The sequence below is a fragment of the Danio rerio genome, chromosome 22 (assembly GCF_052040795.2).
Source record: "Danio rerio strain M-AB ecotype USA chromosome 22, GRCz13ab, whole genome shotgun sequence".
Classification (NCBI taxonomy): Eukaryota; Metazoa; Chordata; class Actinopteri; order Cypriniformes; family Danionidae; genus Danio; species Danio rerio.
This window is the reverse complement of record NC_141042.1, coordinates 41983794-41999930: the sequence shown is the minus strand read 5'-3', so window position 1 is coordinate 41999930 and position 16137 is coordinate 41983794. Positions and strand designations below refer to the sequence as shown.

General features: G+C 40.2%; 2 protein-coding genes and 1 long non-coding RNA gene across 6 annotated transcripts in view; 1 reads left to right on the top strand and 2 right to left on the bottom strand.

Moving 5' to 3' along the window:
- The window catches only part of anos1b (anosmin 1b), a 347052-nt gene that overhangs the window by 110364 nt on the left and 220551 nt on the right, over window positions 1–16137 (bottom strand). The window lies entirely within an intron of this gene.
- On the bottom strand, window positions 189–718 carry LOC131080122 (uncharacterized). Its single transcript, NR_186751.2, is given in 1 exon segment — window positions 189–718. It is a non-coding gene; the product is annotated as an uncharacterized LOC131080122 (long non-coding RNA).
- si:ch211-262h13.3 lies at window positions 9677–15701 on the top strand. Of its 4 annotated transcripts, none has more exons than XR_015521314.1 (8): window positions 9677–9735; window positions 11002–11205; window positions 11293–11398; window positions 11522–11739; window positions 11909–12114; window positions 12343–12502; window positions 14731–15054; window positions 15125–15290. XR_015521314.1 is itself a non-coding variant. In NM_001082865.2 (8 exon segments), coding segments are annotated over 6 exon segments (1017 nt in total). In that variant the 5' UTR covers window positions 9712–9735; window positions 11002–11018; the 3' UTR covers window positions 14871–15022; window positions 15089–15701.

Below are 16137 nucleotides of genomic sequence, written 5' to 3'. Positions count from 1 at the left end.
AAGTCTACAATTACTTTAGGGTCAGTGTTAGTAATGCACACTTCCAATCACAACACAAACTGAAGAAAACAAGGCCCTCCACCACCCCTACTCCTCCTAGATCATTTCTGATATCAGTAATTCTGAAATCTGAGATCTCCCTCATCCTCAAACTCCAGAAAAATACACAAAAAAGATTTTCCGGCAGTTTGTGGACTTTGTTTCTGAGCAACTTGGGGCTGTTGCTGTCCATGAAGGATGAGGGAGCTCTCTGATTTCATCTAAAGTTCTCTTCATTTGTGTTCAGGGGATTTATTTGCCAGATTAGTAATGCTTGCTCATTTTTTAACAGTTTTGTAATTCATTATTGTTTTAAACCTTCTGCTTATCATATAAACCTGACCCAATGCTTTGTTCTGGTGCTGGTGTTTCTTCATCCTCATCCTCTAGAGGAACATCACGTCCTCCTCAAAATGCACTCAGATTTAACCATCCACATCCTCAGAGTCCATCACGGGTTTCCATTTCTGCCTGCACAGAAGAGGCCGTTTCCTGGCACTGATGACGACGCTGATCCTGCAGTGTTTGGGTCTCAGGACAGACTCTGGATTGAGTTGTGTTTACCTTCATCTGTATCGTGTCTCGTCTTCTTTCTACGCTCTCTTCATCCAGTCGTGTTGTAAGAACTGATCAAGCGTCATGTTTTGGCTCAGACACTTTGTGATCAGATCACAGCAGTCTGTAAAAGGAGAAAGAAGTTTAATACACTGCTTGTAAGACTACATCTTACTTCATCTGACTGTCTGTTCACTCACCACTGGATAAGCTGGGTGTCAGCGAAATACTGTGGTTGGCTTGAGCGAAGTTAATCGGCAAGTCTCCGGTCACCATGTGACACAGCAGGAACCCTATCGCCCTTGTGCTTAACAGGACGGCGTTATCGTGGCGTAGTCCTTCCACTTTGTAAGCGCAGCCGAAGTCGATCAGCTTGATCTGCAAAGTGTTCGTGTTGACCAGGATGTTGTCAGAATGCAGGTCGTTGTGTGCAATTCCCTTGTCAAGGCAATGCTGGACTGCCAGGACTATCTGTTGCAAGAAGCCATGTGCCACAGGTTCGGCCAGCTTGAGGTGCTTGCGTACATAGTTCCCCAGGACTTCACAAGGCTTGGGGTACTCCAAAACCATTGAAATGCATTTAGGTTCATTAAACCACTCGTACATTTCGATCACGTATTTGCACAATGGCGGACGCTTCAGCATGAGCATGATCTCCACTTCTTTAAACATTGCATTGGTAGCTAAAGCAGGCTGATGAGAAAGAGAGAACAGGGGTTAGTAGATGCAGATCTGAAGGAAGACTTCGTTTAAAGGATTAGTTCAAGCAAATATGTTTTCAGACTTTAAGCAAAAGCTTTATGCTTAAAAAAACGTATTTGAAACGCCTCTCGAGCATTCTGTTAGAATGGGGAAACAGCAAATTCTACAAAATTGCTTTTCAAGCTCATGATTAAAAGTCATGTTAGGAATCAAGAATAAAATTGAACAACATCTGTCTCTTTAGTTTCACTTCTAAACGTTTAAATCACACAAAATCTCCCCCCGCAGAATCCTCAATCTATAGTGACTGCTGATTGGCTCCTGTACTAGAAGGCGGGGCTTCATTCACCTTATTGGCCGTTACACTTTTCCCCATTCAAGACTATACAAGTTGCACGTCTTGTGCATTCTAGAGTCTTTAACAGCAAAGGTCCACAGACACTCAAAGTCCAGAAAAATACCAAAAACATTGCCAAAACAACCATGTGTGTTCAGTGGTCCAACTTAGGGCTGCTCAATGTATTGTTTTAGCATTGATATCGCAGTGTGCACATCTGCAGTAGTCACACCGCAGAATATGCAATGTTGAGTCTGGATTGATTATTCAATTGCTGTAACTAAATATCAATAGACTCTTCATTTAATTTGTATTTTTGCTCTTTTGCAATTATTCATGCTTGCATGGTGTTTATTATTATATTTTATGCATGATCCACTCCCCTACAGAATCATCACGATGAAGCTAAATATATAAATCAATTCCAAATAAAACTGTATTCATAACTGCAAAATAACGCAACGCTAGATTTTTCCGATATCGTGCGGCCCTAGATCAACTGTAATCAAGTGAAGCTCCAAGAACACTTTTGTGCACCAAAACACTGTAAAATGGCTGTGTGTGTGTTTGTCTTCTGCATCAGATCAGGGTTTGTGTTTACTGTGGTCAATGCAACTCTTGCCTGTTGCTCTACTGACTCTAATGGCCATACGCCATGCTGACCATAGTGTTGACCATAGTGAACACACTCTTTGATCTGATTTTGAACAGGGATTTTATGGTGTGCAAAAGTGTTCTTGGAGCTTCGCTGGTGTACAAAAGTGTTCTTGGAGCTTCATTTGTGTACAAAAGTGTTCTTGGAGTTTCATTGGTGTACAAAAGTGTTTTTGGAGCTTCGTTTGATTCCAGTTGAACTACTGGACACAACTGTTTTGACAACGTTTCGGGTATTTTTCTAACATTTTGAGTCCCTTGTTGTCTATGAAGGATGAGGGAGCTCTCAGATTTCATCTTACCGTACGTTCACACCGAAAGCGGCGAGAGCGTCAAAGTAGCCGGAAGTCATTCATTTTCAATGAGAGCCGGCGGCGATACGCGGCGATGAGCAGCGCGGCGCGTCTTTGCCGGCATGAGCGTCGAGGAGAGTTGAAGTGAAGTCAACTTTATGGTAATGAGCTATGACGCGGTTCGGCGGCACGCAATCAGAATGAAGACGTCCATCGCTTGATAGCAGTTCAGAGAACACAGACCTGTGAACTTTGGTTCCGACCACAGTTGTTCCCAAGGGTTTGCGGTCGCCGGATTTCCAATTATTTACAATTTTTTCCTACAGGAACATACATTAAATAAGTTACTGGCGACTTACTGATGTTCATTAATGTTATATAAATTTAGTACAAAACAGTACTGGTGCTTCAGGATATTTCAGACGTATGGACACATATTGGATAAAAAGAGCAAAGCCACACCACACGCAACTTTATCTTCCATTGTTGTATGAATTTGATAAGAAGTGCGCAACATTTTCACGCTAGAAACATGTTTTATGCAGGAATGTAACTGATATGCTGCAACGGCTCCTTTAAATATGAGATCAATGTAGCGAGTTTTGACGCTCTCGCCGCAGGAGCTGAAGGCAGAGAGCGTTGTCGCCAGGGCTGCAAGAGCGACCTTGGACGCTCTCGCCGCTTTCGGTGTGAACGTACGGTAACACATCTTCATTTGTGTTCTGGTGATGAACGGAGCTCTCGGGGATGAGGGATTAATAACAGAATTTCCATTTCTGGTAAACTAATGTTTAAATGCATGCTACGTTGCTTTAGTATTTCTGTATTACAGCGACCTACTACAGCAACTGTTCACATTAATCAGATTTCACCACAATATCTGGGCATAAAGGTCAATTTTACAGTAGTTTAGCGATGAAGAACTGCAAAATGACTTTCTTCAACTGGACCATGAGTGAAATGTTCATGCAGATTCACATGACTGGATTTGGCCTTTTGAAATTCAACTACGCAACAGTAAATGTGTCCAAACCATCAACGAATTAAACACAGAGTGATTGTTTTCCAACTTACCATAAAGGTGTAACGGTCACCGCTTCTCTTCGGAATCTGCTTGATGGCAACCTGCAAAGAGGAAATGCAATTATTCTTTTGCTCCCACATATTCTTCATCAACACAGATGCTCAATTAGAGAATTAAAGACAGCAAAATGTGTAGTAAGAGAGTTTTACCTCCATGCAATCAGATTTACGGAGCGCTTTGTGTACTGTGCCGAAGGCCCCGCTTCCCAGAATAGCTCCCAGCTTGTAGAAACTTCCCAAAGGTCCTGAAAAAAGAAGAGTTTAAGAGCTTTCAGGTCCATCATACTGATATTATCTTACACTAACAAATATATGTTGTATTAGCAAATATTATATTACTGACGCATATTATAGGCTCCTGATGCCGAGATCTGAAGCCCAGATGGTCCAGGGACAGGCTCTGGATCTGGATGAGGTTTAACAGTATTCTGGATTCTAGATGGTCCACGGACATGCTTTGGACCTGCAAGAGGTTTAACAGTGTTCTGGATCCTAGATGGTCCAGGGACATGCTTTAGACCTGCAAGAGGTTTAGCAATGTTCTGGATCCTAGATGGTCCAGGGACATGCTTTAGACCTGCAAGAGGTTTAGCAATGTTCTGGATCCTAGATGGTCCAGGGACATGCTTTGGATCTGCAAGAGGTTTAACAGTATTCTGGATCCTAGATGGTCCAGGGACATGCTTTGGACCTGCAAGAGGTTTAGCAATGTTCTGGATCCTAGATTGTCCAGGGACATTCTTTGGACCTGCAAGAGGTTTAGCAATGTTCTGGATCCTAGATGGTCCAGGGACAGGCTCTTCATCCAAATCTGGCTCTTCATCCGGATCTGGCTCTTCATCCGGATCTGGCTCTTCATCCTGATCTGGCTCTTCATCCGGATCTGGCTCTTTATCCGGATCTGGCTCTTTATCCGGATCTGGCTCTTGATCTGGCTCTTGATCAGGCTCCTGATCAGGCTCTTGATCTGGCTCTTGATCAGGCTCTTGATCAGGCTCCTGATCTGGCTCTCGATCTGGCTCTCGATCAGGGTCTCGATCTGGCTCTCGATCTGGCTCTCGATCTGGCTCTCGATCTGGCTCTCGATCTGGCTCTCGATCTGGCTCTCGATCTGGCTCTTGATCTGGCTCTCGATCTGGCTCTCGATCTGGCTCTTGATCTGGCTCTCGATCTGGCTCTCGATCAGGCTCCTGATCTGGCTCTCGATCTGGCTCTTGATCTGGCTCTCGATCTGGCTCTCGATCTGGCTCTCGATCTGGCTCTTGATCTGGCTCTCGATCTGGCTCTCGATCAGGCACTTGATCTGGCTCTGGACCCAACTCAAAATCTGGTATGGGCTCTGAATCAGGATCAGGCTCTGGATCTGGATTCGGCTCTGGATCTGGACCCGGCTCTTGATCTGGATTGTGCTCTGTATCTGGCTCTTGATCTGGCTCTTGATCTGGCTCTGGATCTGGACCCGGCTCATGATCTGGATTGTGCTCTGAATCAGGATCTGGATTTGGCTCTTGATCTGGATTGTGCTCTGGATTTGGACCCGGCTCATGATCTGGATTGTGCTCTGAATCAGGATTTGGCTCTTGATCTGGATTGTGCTCTAAATCTGGCTCTTGGTCTGGATCAGAATCAGGCTCCACTTTGTTCCGTCTTCTGCGGAGGAAAGGCTTCTTCATGAGCTTCCACACCCTCCTGAAGAAAGCCTGGATTTTGTTCCTCCTGCTGCCTTGTGTTTGGATTTCTGAAATGAAGGAAAAGAACAAAGAAAAGATGAGAGACGTGACGGTCAGTGATTGTGTTCGCTATTAAGAATATATAAATGTAAAACAGGAAAAATATAATACATTAAATACATGATTTTAATTTCACAGGACCTTTAAGGAGTATAAATCAGGCCTGTGAGAATAGTTGCTTCATGTCTATAATAAGTGCATTAAACTATCATATTGTGTTGTTGATCTGATGATGTGCAGGTTTGATTTTGCCCTCTGTCTGCAACTTTTGAGCTGCTGATTTTCTCATGATTTGTACTAAGAGCAGCTGAATGTCTGTCATTTCTTTTGTGTGTCTGCAGACGGTCTCACTGGTTGTGTTTTCCTCCACATTGTTATCAGGAGAGGACTCATACGGTGCTGTACTGTCATCAGAATGCATTGACCAGTCCTCTTCCAGCCATGGACAGAAGTCGCTGCAGAAGCTGATGATCTCCAAAAGTGAGCCTGCATGACAAAACCAGTCTTAATGGTCAATAATCAGAAACGGAGATTAATGCAAACACTTTACTGGACTCATCATGATACTGTCTCATAAATATGGATGAGAGTTTATGCATGCTTATGACTGTCAACTATTACAACAGTCACCTGTGTGCCTTTGTTACCTGTATTACTGTAACTTGACATAAACAAATACATCATAACCTGTTATTGTCAGGAAAATTCACCAAGACAACATAACATGTCATAAATCTGTCATCAACATGATTGGCATGAGGCCGTTCTATTTTAAGATCACATTATTTCTCATTTTGTTTCATATATAATGTGTCTAATTTCATTTATATATTTATTTTAATCCTCCAATACACTCATAGATCTCCTCACCCAGTTTATAAAATGGTTTCAATGTAAGAAAGCTTACCTGTTGTGTTTTTCTCAAGTGCTGTACCGGCATCGGAAACCACAGTCCAGTCCTCCTCGTCCAGCCAGGGACAGAAGTTACTGCAGAAGCTGATGGTCTCCAAAAATGACCCTGGACACCAAAATCAGTCATAATGGTCAGTTTATTAATAATAAAATATATGAATGAAAATCTTCATGGATCAAAGTCTGTGTAAAACCCATTGTTGATCATTTCTCATTTGTGTTTAAGAGTGTTTTAGTCATTTAAGTCTAGTGGCTGCTGACAGACTCACCGGTTGTGTTTTTCTCCACATTATTATCAGTAGCGGGTTCACCGGCATCCGAAACCACAGTCCAGTCCTCCTCGTCCAGCCAGGAACAGAAGTTACTGCAGAAGCTGATGGTCTCAAAAGATGAACCTGAAAAACAAAATCAGTCATGAGGGTCAATTTTCAGAAACTTTCTGAACTATTCATAACAAAACATCTCCATGGAAAATGATGAACTATTCCTCAATACACTGAAGATTGCTGCATGAAAGAAAATATTTGACTCAGGCAATGTATTCTTGGCTCTTCCTAAACATTTATTTTTAAATATTCATTATATTTTCTAATAGGACACATCCTGAGGGGGTTAAGATAGTGCTGGATGTGTATTGATTGTTTGGGCTAGGCCCAGTGAATAGAAAAGTCTCGCTTTTGGACAATTTACCTCACAGGACAACTTTTCTCATCCTAAAGTCTATTGAAACCCCATTATTGATCATTTATCGTTATTGTTTCATGTGTAATGTGTCTTTTTCATTTCTACATTTATTTTAATCCCTCAATGCTTGGAGAATTATATCTCTACTCTTGTTTTAATGGTTTTAACAGCTAATTAAGCTTGAGTGTTTGCTGATAGTCTCACCGGTTGCATTTCTCTCCACTTTATTAGCAGTAGAGGGCTTGTGAAGTGCTGTAGCGGCCTCTGAAACCACAGTCCCGTCCACCTGGTCAAGCCAGGGACAGAAGTCGTCGCAGAAGCCGATCGTGTCCAACCACAGACCCGCCTCCGCTTTCTCCATTCTACCACACACAGATGCTGTTGCTGCCATCGCGTGGTCAAATACAGGCATCGTGTTTTCACTCATAAATTGTTCTACTTCACTCGTAAAAGTGCTGTAAGTCGACAGATAATTAGTAAATCGATCCATTTACTCAAACTCTGTAAACGCGCTCAAATGACAATCCTTTCACTAGCTTGATAATCACTGAACTGGAGAGTGGTTAGCCGCGTGACGTCACTTGTGGAACATTTATATGGGCGCTTCTAGCCGCGTTTATTTTTAAAAGTTCAGATTCTTCAGAACAGCACAGAAATTATATTACACATACCTATATATATATTATTTTTGGGAAAAATGCCTCCATTTGAATGAAGTAAAAGTCATAAATCTGAGTAAACAAGCAGCAAATTGACAGTTTATTAAAGGAAAAGTCATAGTTAAAGGTTCATTATTAGTGAGAATTGTATTGAAGTGTGCTCAAATTATTGCTTGTTAATTAGAAAACCCGGTTCTTAATGCGGGGAAGTGTGTTATATGTGTTATAAACACACCCGTATCAATGAAGAGGTTTATAGCCATTCCAAGGCATTTAAAAAAACATAGTTTTCATTTAATTTTTATCTGAAAATCACAAAAATCTGACCTTAATGTAATATACAAGGTATTTGGATGTTGTTTTTTTATTTTAGAGATAAAATTCTGCCCTCTGAGAGGAAAAAAGCAGCAATTTCCACATATATTCAGCAGGGGTGCCTAGACACTTGTTCATTTTTAGCTATTTCTTGATGCTTTAGAAATTATTTCCTTAAACTGATGATATATATTCACCAGATGGACTTTATCATTCTAAGATACATTAAACAAAAATTTTTTTTTTGTATTTTTGGTTGTTGTTGATTTATTTTAATTGTTTACTTTTCAAAACAACAGCCAATTTCAGTGTGCCAATTTTATTATTATTTTTTTTTATTTAAAAGCCCCTGGCAACTACACTGTGTGTGCACAAATATTCCAGATTTATAATGGGTTTTGGATACATTATTTAAAAAAAAAAATCCTTATCATTTTCAATGTGGTGTCAGGTTGACCCCAAGAAACTTAAATGTTGATTTTTTTCAAATGTTTTTCATACACCTTTAAACGTGTTTGTTTATGTGTCTTTTTTAGGATATGAGAGCTTTTTGCTCCTAAGATAAATGAACATATACAGTATATATAAAAAATAGGAAACATCCCTTAGAGTCGCCCTGACCCTGTGAGCCAATATAGGGTTAGCAGATATATAGACATATAACATAGTGTGCTGTGTTTACTAAAAATTCAAAGTTAAGTACTGAGCACATATACTTTATAATCTAAACTGAATTTAAATTCAGCAAGTGTTACAACAAACCCTCTGTCTCTTACAACTAGCCCTGCAGATGGAGTAAATAGCCACATTTTTACTCTAAACACCTTTGAGTGATATGATAAGATCAACTTTAAATATGTTTGATCAACAATCTGTCTCTCAATGACTTTCAAATTCAAGCTTATTTATTATGAGATGTGAAGTGTTGATCTGAGATGTACAATTGACTCACAAAGCGGATTATAGTTTATTAACTGTTTTTATTTACTCAATTTCACCATATATTTAAAGCTTTGTAGTCAGACAGCTCCAACACATTAACAACAATACAACACAACTTATATCTTTCAAAATACCTGATTTCTTTCACGTGAAGATGAAACAAACAAATCACAATATTTATAATACATCACAGTAGTCAGTGCTGAGAAGGCAAATGCTTTAATTATTAATTTGAATATATATATATATATATATATATATATATATATATATATATATATATATATATATATATAAACAAAGCAATATGTCAGATTTTTTTAACAAATATCTAACGTAATTTGTCAATAATTTGGAAATGCTGCAAACTCAATACTTGATTAATTGGGTAGGCTAAATTGTCCTCAGTGTGTGTGTGTGTGTGTGAGTATGTGAATGGTGTGTTTGGATGTTTCCCAGTGATGGGTTGCAGCTGGAAGGGCATCCGCTGTGTAAAAACGTGCTGGATAAGTTGGCCGTTCATTCCGCTGTGGCGACCCCAGATAAATAAAGGGACTAAGCCGAAAAGAAAACGACTGAATGAATGTTTATGGTTTTGTTATACTTCTCTGATACTGTCTTCCCATACACATCTCAGCAGCGGCATCCTCGTCAGCGATTGGCTGGATTTGGTCTCACAGCGGAATTCTGATCAGCGATTGGTGGGATATGACGTCCATCAAACGTCAGCTAGTTTCTGATTTTCAATTGGCTGTCGAAACCACAGGAGGCAGGAAGTAATAACTGTTTTTAAACGACGAATTACTGAGTAGCGTTTGTGCATCGTGAAGGTAAGGACTGCTTATTTACTGTATAATTATGTGCTGTGTGCTAAGTTAACTTTAAACATTCTGTGCGGCGGCTCCGACCCCGCACATGTGTTTGTAATGTGGCTGTAAAATATTGGCCCGATTTCTATTAGCCATATCTGGCCCGACTCTGTCTGTAGAGTCCGCGCCGCTTCTGGCAAGGACACGTGGCTTATTTAACTGATGAAGGCCGTTTAAATTCTTATTTTATTTAGTAATTTGTTAGCTGCACGTTTAGTAATAACTTAATTTGAGGAAATATCCTTGGTACGACAGCAACAAAATAATACAAATATTAGTGTGGACGGGCGCAATGTTTTGTCGCAAACAAAACTACTATTTATAAATGTATTATAATCCATGGAAGAACTTGGAAAAATTGCTGTGATTGCTAAGAATCCTAGTGCTTATTTAACGTTAATATTCTTAAAGTAACTTAGCTTTAAAAATGAACTAATCAACAATAACGTTAGTTGCTTAATGCCATTTATGTATTTATTAGCATTTGTCCACTGGGTTATTAAACTTTGAAAACATTATAAAAACTGCATTAAATAAGAAACTTTCGAAAAGGCCACTTTTGTTCTGTGTCGACTTGATTAACTTTGTATTTTAAAAGCATCTGTATTCATCCATTGATACTGCTGGCCTGTGCTGGCGTTTCTCCTGCGGTTTGGCTATCAGTAGGGGGAGGGGTTGCATTAACAATCAAACACAATGGGCAGCACATTGAACACATTTCATAAGAAACTTGTAAATATCCAACGAAAGAATAAAGTTACGTTAAAACCAAGCACACCATTGCTTTTCTTGTGAAATTCCCAGTTAAGTTTGATGTCACATGACCCTCTTCCTATTGAAAAAACTAAAGTTGCATCCAAGACGCCGACTTCAGAATAGCCACCATGGTCACCACCCATCTTGAAAAGTTTAGCCACTAACTGGACATTATAATCACCATCCATATAAATGGCCCACCCTGTAGTATATGCTCAGTTTGAGTCAGTCAGTACTCAGTTGATTCTTGCAGGCTTGGAGCTTATCTTCAAATCTTTCTCAAGAACTTAAATGTGCAAAAGTTGATGACTCTCTTTAAAAAATGGTCATACTTCCTTTTCAAGAAGAGTTTGCTCGCCTGCCATTTAAACTAATATCAACAGATATCAAGCAAACAATTGAAATGGAAATTTGAAAATGTGTTAAATGCCACAAAACTGCTTGACACTTAATTTATTATTTATTTTTTAGATATTTCGGTTTTAGCAATGTTCCATATTGTGGAGTTCACCGATACATCTGAAGTGGAGGTTGTGCCATCTTCATGGGTGGAGAATGGGTCGTGTGCTTGGCCATTTTACAAGTCAATGGCTAAGATTTATAATGCTGTCATGATGCAAGAATCTCCGGATCAATCTTGGGCAACCTTCGGGGTGCGGACTATTTACACTACAGGTATTACAGCCATTAATTAACTCTGATTGCATTTCAGCACTTGAGTTTTGGGTGGAATGTTAACAGCAGTGTGATGTTTTATTATAGACTCATACGGGGAAGCTCAACTTAAACTTCCAGAGGCAACTGTGATGTCTGTCTCGCAGACAGAGGAGGATGATGGTCACTCGTCATACCCCAAAAGAAACATCAGGTTTGTTTCTAATTATTTTAAACTCATACTGTCAACATTGTGTCTTGATCTATTACAACCTGCGAGTTTTGCCCTGCACTATACTAAAATGTTTTGTAAATGTGTCTGATCATGGTACAACAGTAGTGACGGTGATGAAGAGAACTTATCTGGAGGAATGAGACGGAGGAAAAAAGTTAAAAAGGAGGATCTTTTAGAAGTCGATGCAGCATCGCAAGTACCGTCACCACCAATGACTACCGCAGATGCTGCATGTTCCAGTACGCCCTGGAATATTTTCAGTCCTTGTTCCAGAGCAGTCGGAGATAAAGACAGAACCTGCTGCAACTCGTCATGTCTCTGTAAGAATTCAAACAATCATTACATTTGTAAAGTCTTAATGCATCTGGAAAATAAAGATCCACTAGAGAACATCAGCAGTGTATAACCCACTGTTGTGTTTACACAAGATGAGCAAGGATTGGCTACAGCCTGATTTACAGTGATTAATTGTTGTTATTTTATTTTTAGTGCTACTGACTGAAGTGTTGAAGTCACAAGAGGTCATAAAGCAGCAACTGGAGCTGATTCTTAAAAATCAGCATAAACAGAATGGTACTCTGCAGCATGATGACATTACAGATGCAAGCACATTTGACCTTCCTCTGTCCAGTTTATTTGATTTGGAGAAGCTAGAGCATCAGCTAAACGAGCAGCCTGAACAAATGAAGAAGTTGGTGAGTTCAAGCTCTTGCGCATTTCAAACTGTTTTTTTATTTTAAGTTTAATTTTATTTCCCAGAGATGGGTTGCAGCTGGAAGGGCATCCGCTGCGCAAAAACATGCTGGATAAGTTGGCGGTTCATTCCGCTGTGGCGACCCCGGATTAATAAAGGGACTAAGCCGACAAGAACATGAATGAAGTTTAATTTTATTTCTCTGTTTGTTTGTGTTTTTGCTTCGCAGGTAGCCTACTTTGGAGTTATTGGTGGGTTTTCCGTTAAAGAAGCAGTGTGGCGTATCATGAAAAAGCTGTTGACCACCTCCCTGGCTAAACAAATTAACTGGAGTGGAGCAAACCAAAAAGTGTCCTTCCGTGCACTCACCCTCAAGACTGTCGTAGTCCGTAAGTGGATTTTAAAAATACATATACAGCTGTTTTTCATCTGGGCCAAAATACCTTTTATATGCAGAATGTGTGCATCGTTTACCCCTTTTTTTATGATGTAATATTAATATTCTGGTTGTTCTGAGTGTGCCAGTTTAGCTTCAGTTCAACACGCAGTTCAGATTTGTTTATTATAATGTGTTAAACTGTCATGCTGGGGGCGTGTATACAGCTCGCTGTTTTATTGGTGTGTTGCTTCACATGTAAATTAGTTTCGACTTCCCGCCCAATGCAACAAGGGGGCGGAGCCAAGAGCTCCCCTGCTCTGTGTTTGGCAACTGACAGGCAGACAGAGAGAAGCAACATGACTGAGAGGACCAGCATTCAGCCGTACATGTACGACTCGGACACGGACCAAGCAGAGAGTACACAACCATTTGTGTCTTTGTATAGTTTTACAGCCGACTGTGTGCTAGTTTCAAGTGCCGAGCTTGTACACTGAGGCCCCGTATACACTAGTGTGTTTTAGTTTTAAAACGGCATTTTAGATCAAAAACGATCCGCATCCACACTCGCGTTTCACCTAGCGTTTATGAACATATCTCAGTCCACACTACGCCACCAAAAACGTATATCACATGACCATTCGCACACTCTGGGCATGCACGTTATAGTATAGACTATATATCTATATATATATTGTTAGTCAACAAACACCGGTTGAACGATGAACGCGATGGCAAAGAAAGCAAGAGAGGTGTTTTTGTGGACAGACGACGAGGTCGAGTCGTTACTAAACGTAACAAATGAATAACTGCACAATGCCGCCTAAAACAGACAATAGTGCAAACAACACTTCCATTTCTGTGTCCGTGTTGTTGTTTACAGTGAAGGCTGGTCTGCTGTCTTCCAGTAGCGTTAAAGCCATGTGTTATAGTCATGTGATAGGGGCTTGACCAATAAGGGAAGCATACGCAATGACACAAAAGCCCCAATCAGGTAGCGAATCTCAGCAGCCCCGCCTCCGTTTTCAGACGTCTCCGTTTTCCCTCATCCACACTGAGACGCAGCAACAGCGCTTCAGAATGAACACAGCCTTTTCAGCGTTTCCAAAACACTCCGCTTTCAGCTCTCGAAAACTCCGGCGTAGTGTGGATGGATGGTGTAACCGTAGCAAAACTTATGTGTTTTCAAACTAAAACACGGGGCCTGAGACTAATAACCACGCACACTGAATTAACTTTGACTGAGGCACTGGATGCGCTGCTCGGAGTTGCGACACGGCACACCAGACACGAACATTTGCATGTTATTTGAAATGAAACTATTCAGATGGAGCTCTGTGGTGCGGCAGAAATATGAAGTGTCCCGAATCGTGGCTGGGTGCCACTGACTTGAAGCACCGTTGTGTGTACCCTGATATAAACCTATGCTTAGAAGTCTAAATTGCATGCCGCTGAGTGTCGCCGAGTGGTGCTTGTGGTGTGCGACCTGCAGGCAAGTTCGCTATTTCATTTCCAATGGAGCGACACTCGCGTAAGGCAACGCGCTCGCACTTTCCAGCTGCACCTAGTTAAGATCACAGGGAGCTTCCGTGACCGTGAGAAATGCAAACGGCTGAAGTTTAAGGTGGGTGCAATCAAAAGTGCACAGGTTTGCAAACCTACCTAAAGCTACAAGCAATAATTCTGATGAGAGCGTTCATGTGTTGAACCCAGTGAGCCGTACATCTAAAGATAGAGCAAGGGTGTTCCTCTGGTGTCATCGCTTTGACTTGCACGCTGAAAATGGCGGACGTGAAACAACAACTGAGGATGTGGTGATGCGTCTGTCAATCAATATTGGTGGGCGGGGGGGACCGCACTCCTACATCAACTTGCGGTCGATATAAAAACCGCTCCACTTGGTCCACCATTTATATGTTGCTTAATTAAAATAAGGACTGGGTGTGTTTATATCAGCCCAATATGACGGTCTATACACTATACCTACACACATGTCTGTCCAAACAGCTGGAAAAGGCTTTTTTTTATTTTTATTTTTTTTAATTTATTTATTTATTTATTTTTTTTATTTTTTTCACCGTAGGTGCCCTTTACGTTATTAACCAGAGGAACAAAAAAATCTATATATAAAGTAATTTTAAGTCCCATTTAGGTTGTACTCGTGTAAGAGGAAGAGTGTGTCTTTTTCTTTAACATTTATACTTGTTCACTACTAATCATCTGTATATCTTTTAATCACAGATGCAGTGAGGTCAAATATCCATACGAAGAGCGCCACTGATAAAGAGGTGGAAAAATGCATCACGAGGTGGCTACAACTTGCTCCTGATAGGGATGGAGGAAGGAGGGGAAGAGAGAAAGCCAATGTGGCAAATGCCTAAATCACAAATGTTTTATTTCTTTTTTTTTTTTTAATTCTAAAACAACATTTTAAATGCTTTAAGATTCTCTGATACTTAGCCAATGTCTTATATTTTACATGGGTGTTTTCAGTTGTTAAGCATTTTTAAAACTTTATTGAGGTTTGAGAAGCGTGTGTGTGCGTGTGCGTGTGCGTGTGTGCGTGTGTGTGTGTGTGTGTGTGTGTGTGTGTGTGTGTGTGTGTGTGTGTGTGTGTGTGCGCGTGTGCGTGCAGTTTCAGATTTTTCTTTAAATATTCCAGTTTACTTGATTTATTTTACAGTGTGTAATTATTGTGCTATTTTATTGTTATATTGAAGTTGTGAATTCTTGTGCACGGCAAAATTCACCTTTATAATTTTTTTTTGATATTTGTGCCATCCAATAAACATTATTATTTATTTTGTCTTTTTGTTTGATTATTTGAGATATAGAATACGTATACTGTGTGCATTTTATTCAATTGTTAAACGCAGTGCCTAGCCTACACTTTACGTAGTAGCCTGCGTTTGCTGTTTAATCAACACAAATGGTTGTAATAACGCTAAGAAAGGTGAGGGTTTTGTATATAAAGATAAGAAGACTTAATCGCCAGCTCTGGGCCGCGGCGCACAATCGGGCAGCGAGTCCACAGGCATCCGGCCCGAGTACAGCAGACGGAGACGGGCCTATGCAGCGGCAAGTCGATCTCCGGAAGGCGAGAATCTTGCCAGAACTAGCCCGAGTGTATTTTGCTATCTGGGAAAGCAAACAAAATGGTGTCTGTGTACTAATAAAAGTAAGATAAGAATTGTTTATTGAAAAAAAAAAAAGATTTCTTTTATTTATTTATTTTTTTACAAACGAAATTCGACTACACTCTTCAAGTGTTCGCCATATTATTCATAAACAAATACACAAGCGCAATATTTTATTAAGTAATGCATTAATAATTTGAGCGAATGAATTTACAGTTTAATACAATACATGTTTTTTATATATATAAACACAGCTGCCCTTATATATATATATATATATATATATATATACGCACACACACACATGCATACATATATTAGTTTTTGTATGTATTTGTTTTTGTATTTCTAATGCTGGAATAGAATCGTAGAAGTTTTCGATCAAATTACGACATTGAATCAATTTTTATTTGGTTCGTGTGTCGGAAGGTTATTACATCCAGAATAAACCATTAATTCAATGTCGAAATGGAGTGGACTCTTCAACATACGGCTACCTGACGCACCTGAA

Excerpts from the sequence above, each read along its gene's own strand:
- si:ch211-262h13.3 (XM_087303176.1), top strand. The coding sequence starts at position 11,019 with ATGTTCCATATTGTGGAGTTCACCGATACATCTGAAGTGGAGGTTGTG. Across the intron at positions 11,206-11,292 it reads GCGGACTATTTACACTACAG|ACTCATACGGGGAAGCTCAA; the intron begins GTATTACAGCCA and ends GTTTTATTATAG. Across the intron at positions 12,503-14,730 it reads CCTCAAGACTGTCGTAGTCC|ATGCAGTGAGGTCAAATATC; the intron begins GTAAGTGGATTT and ends TTTTAATCACAG.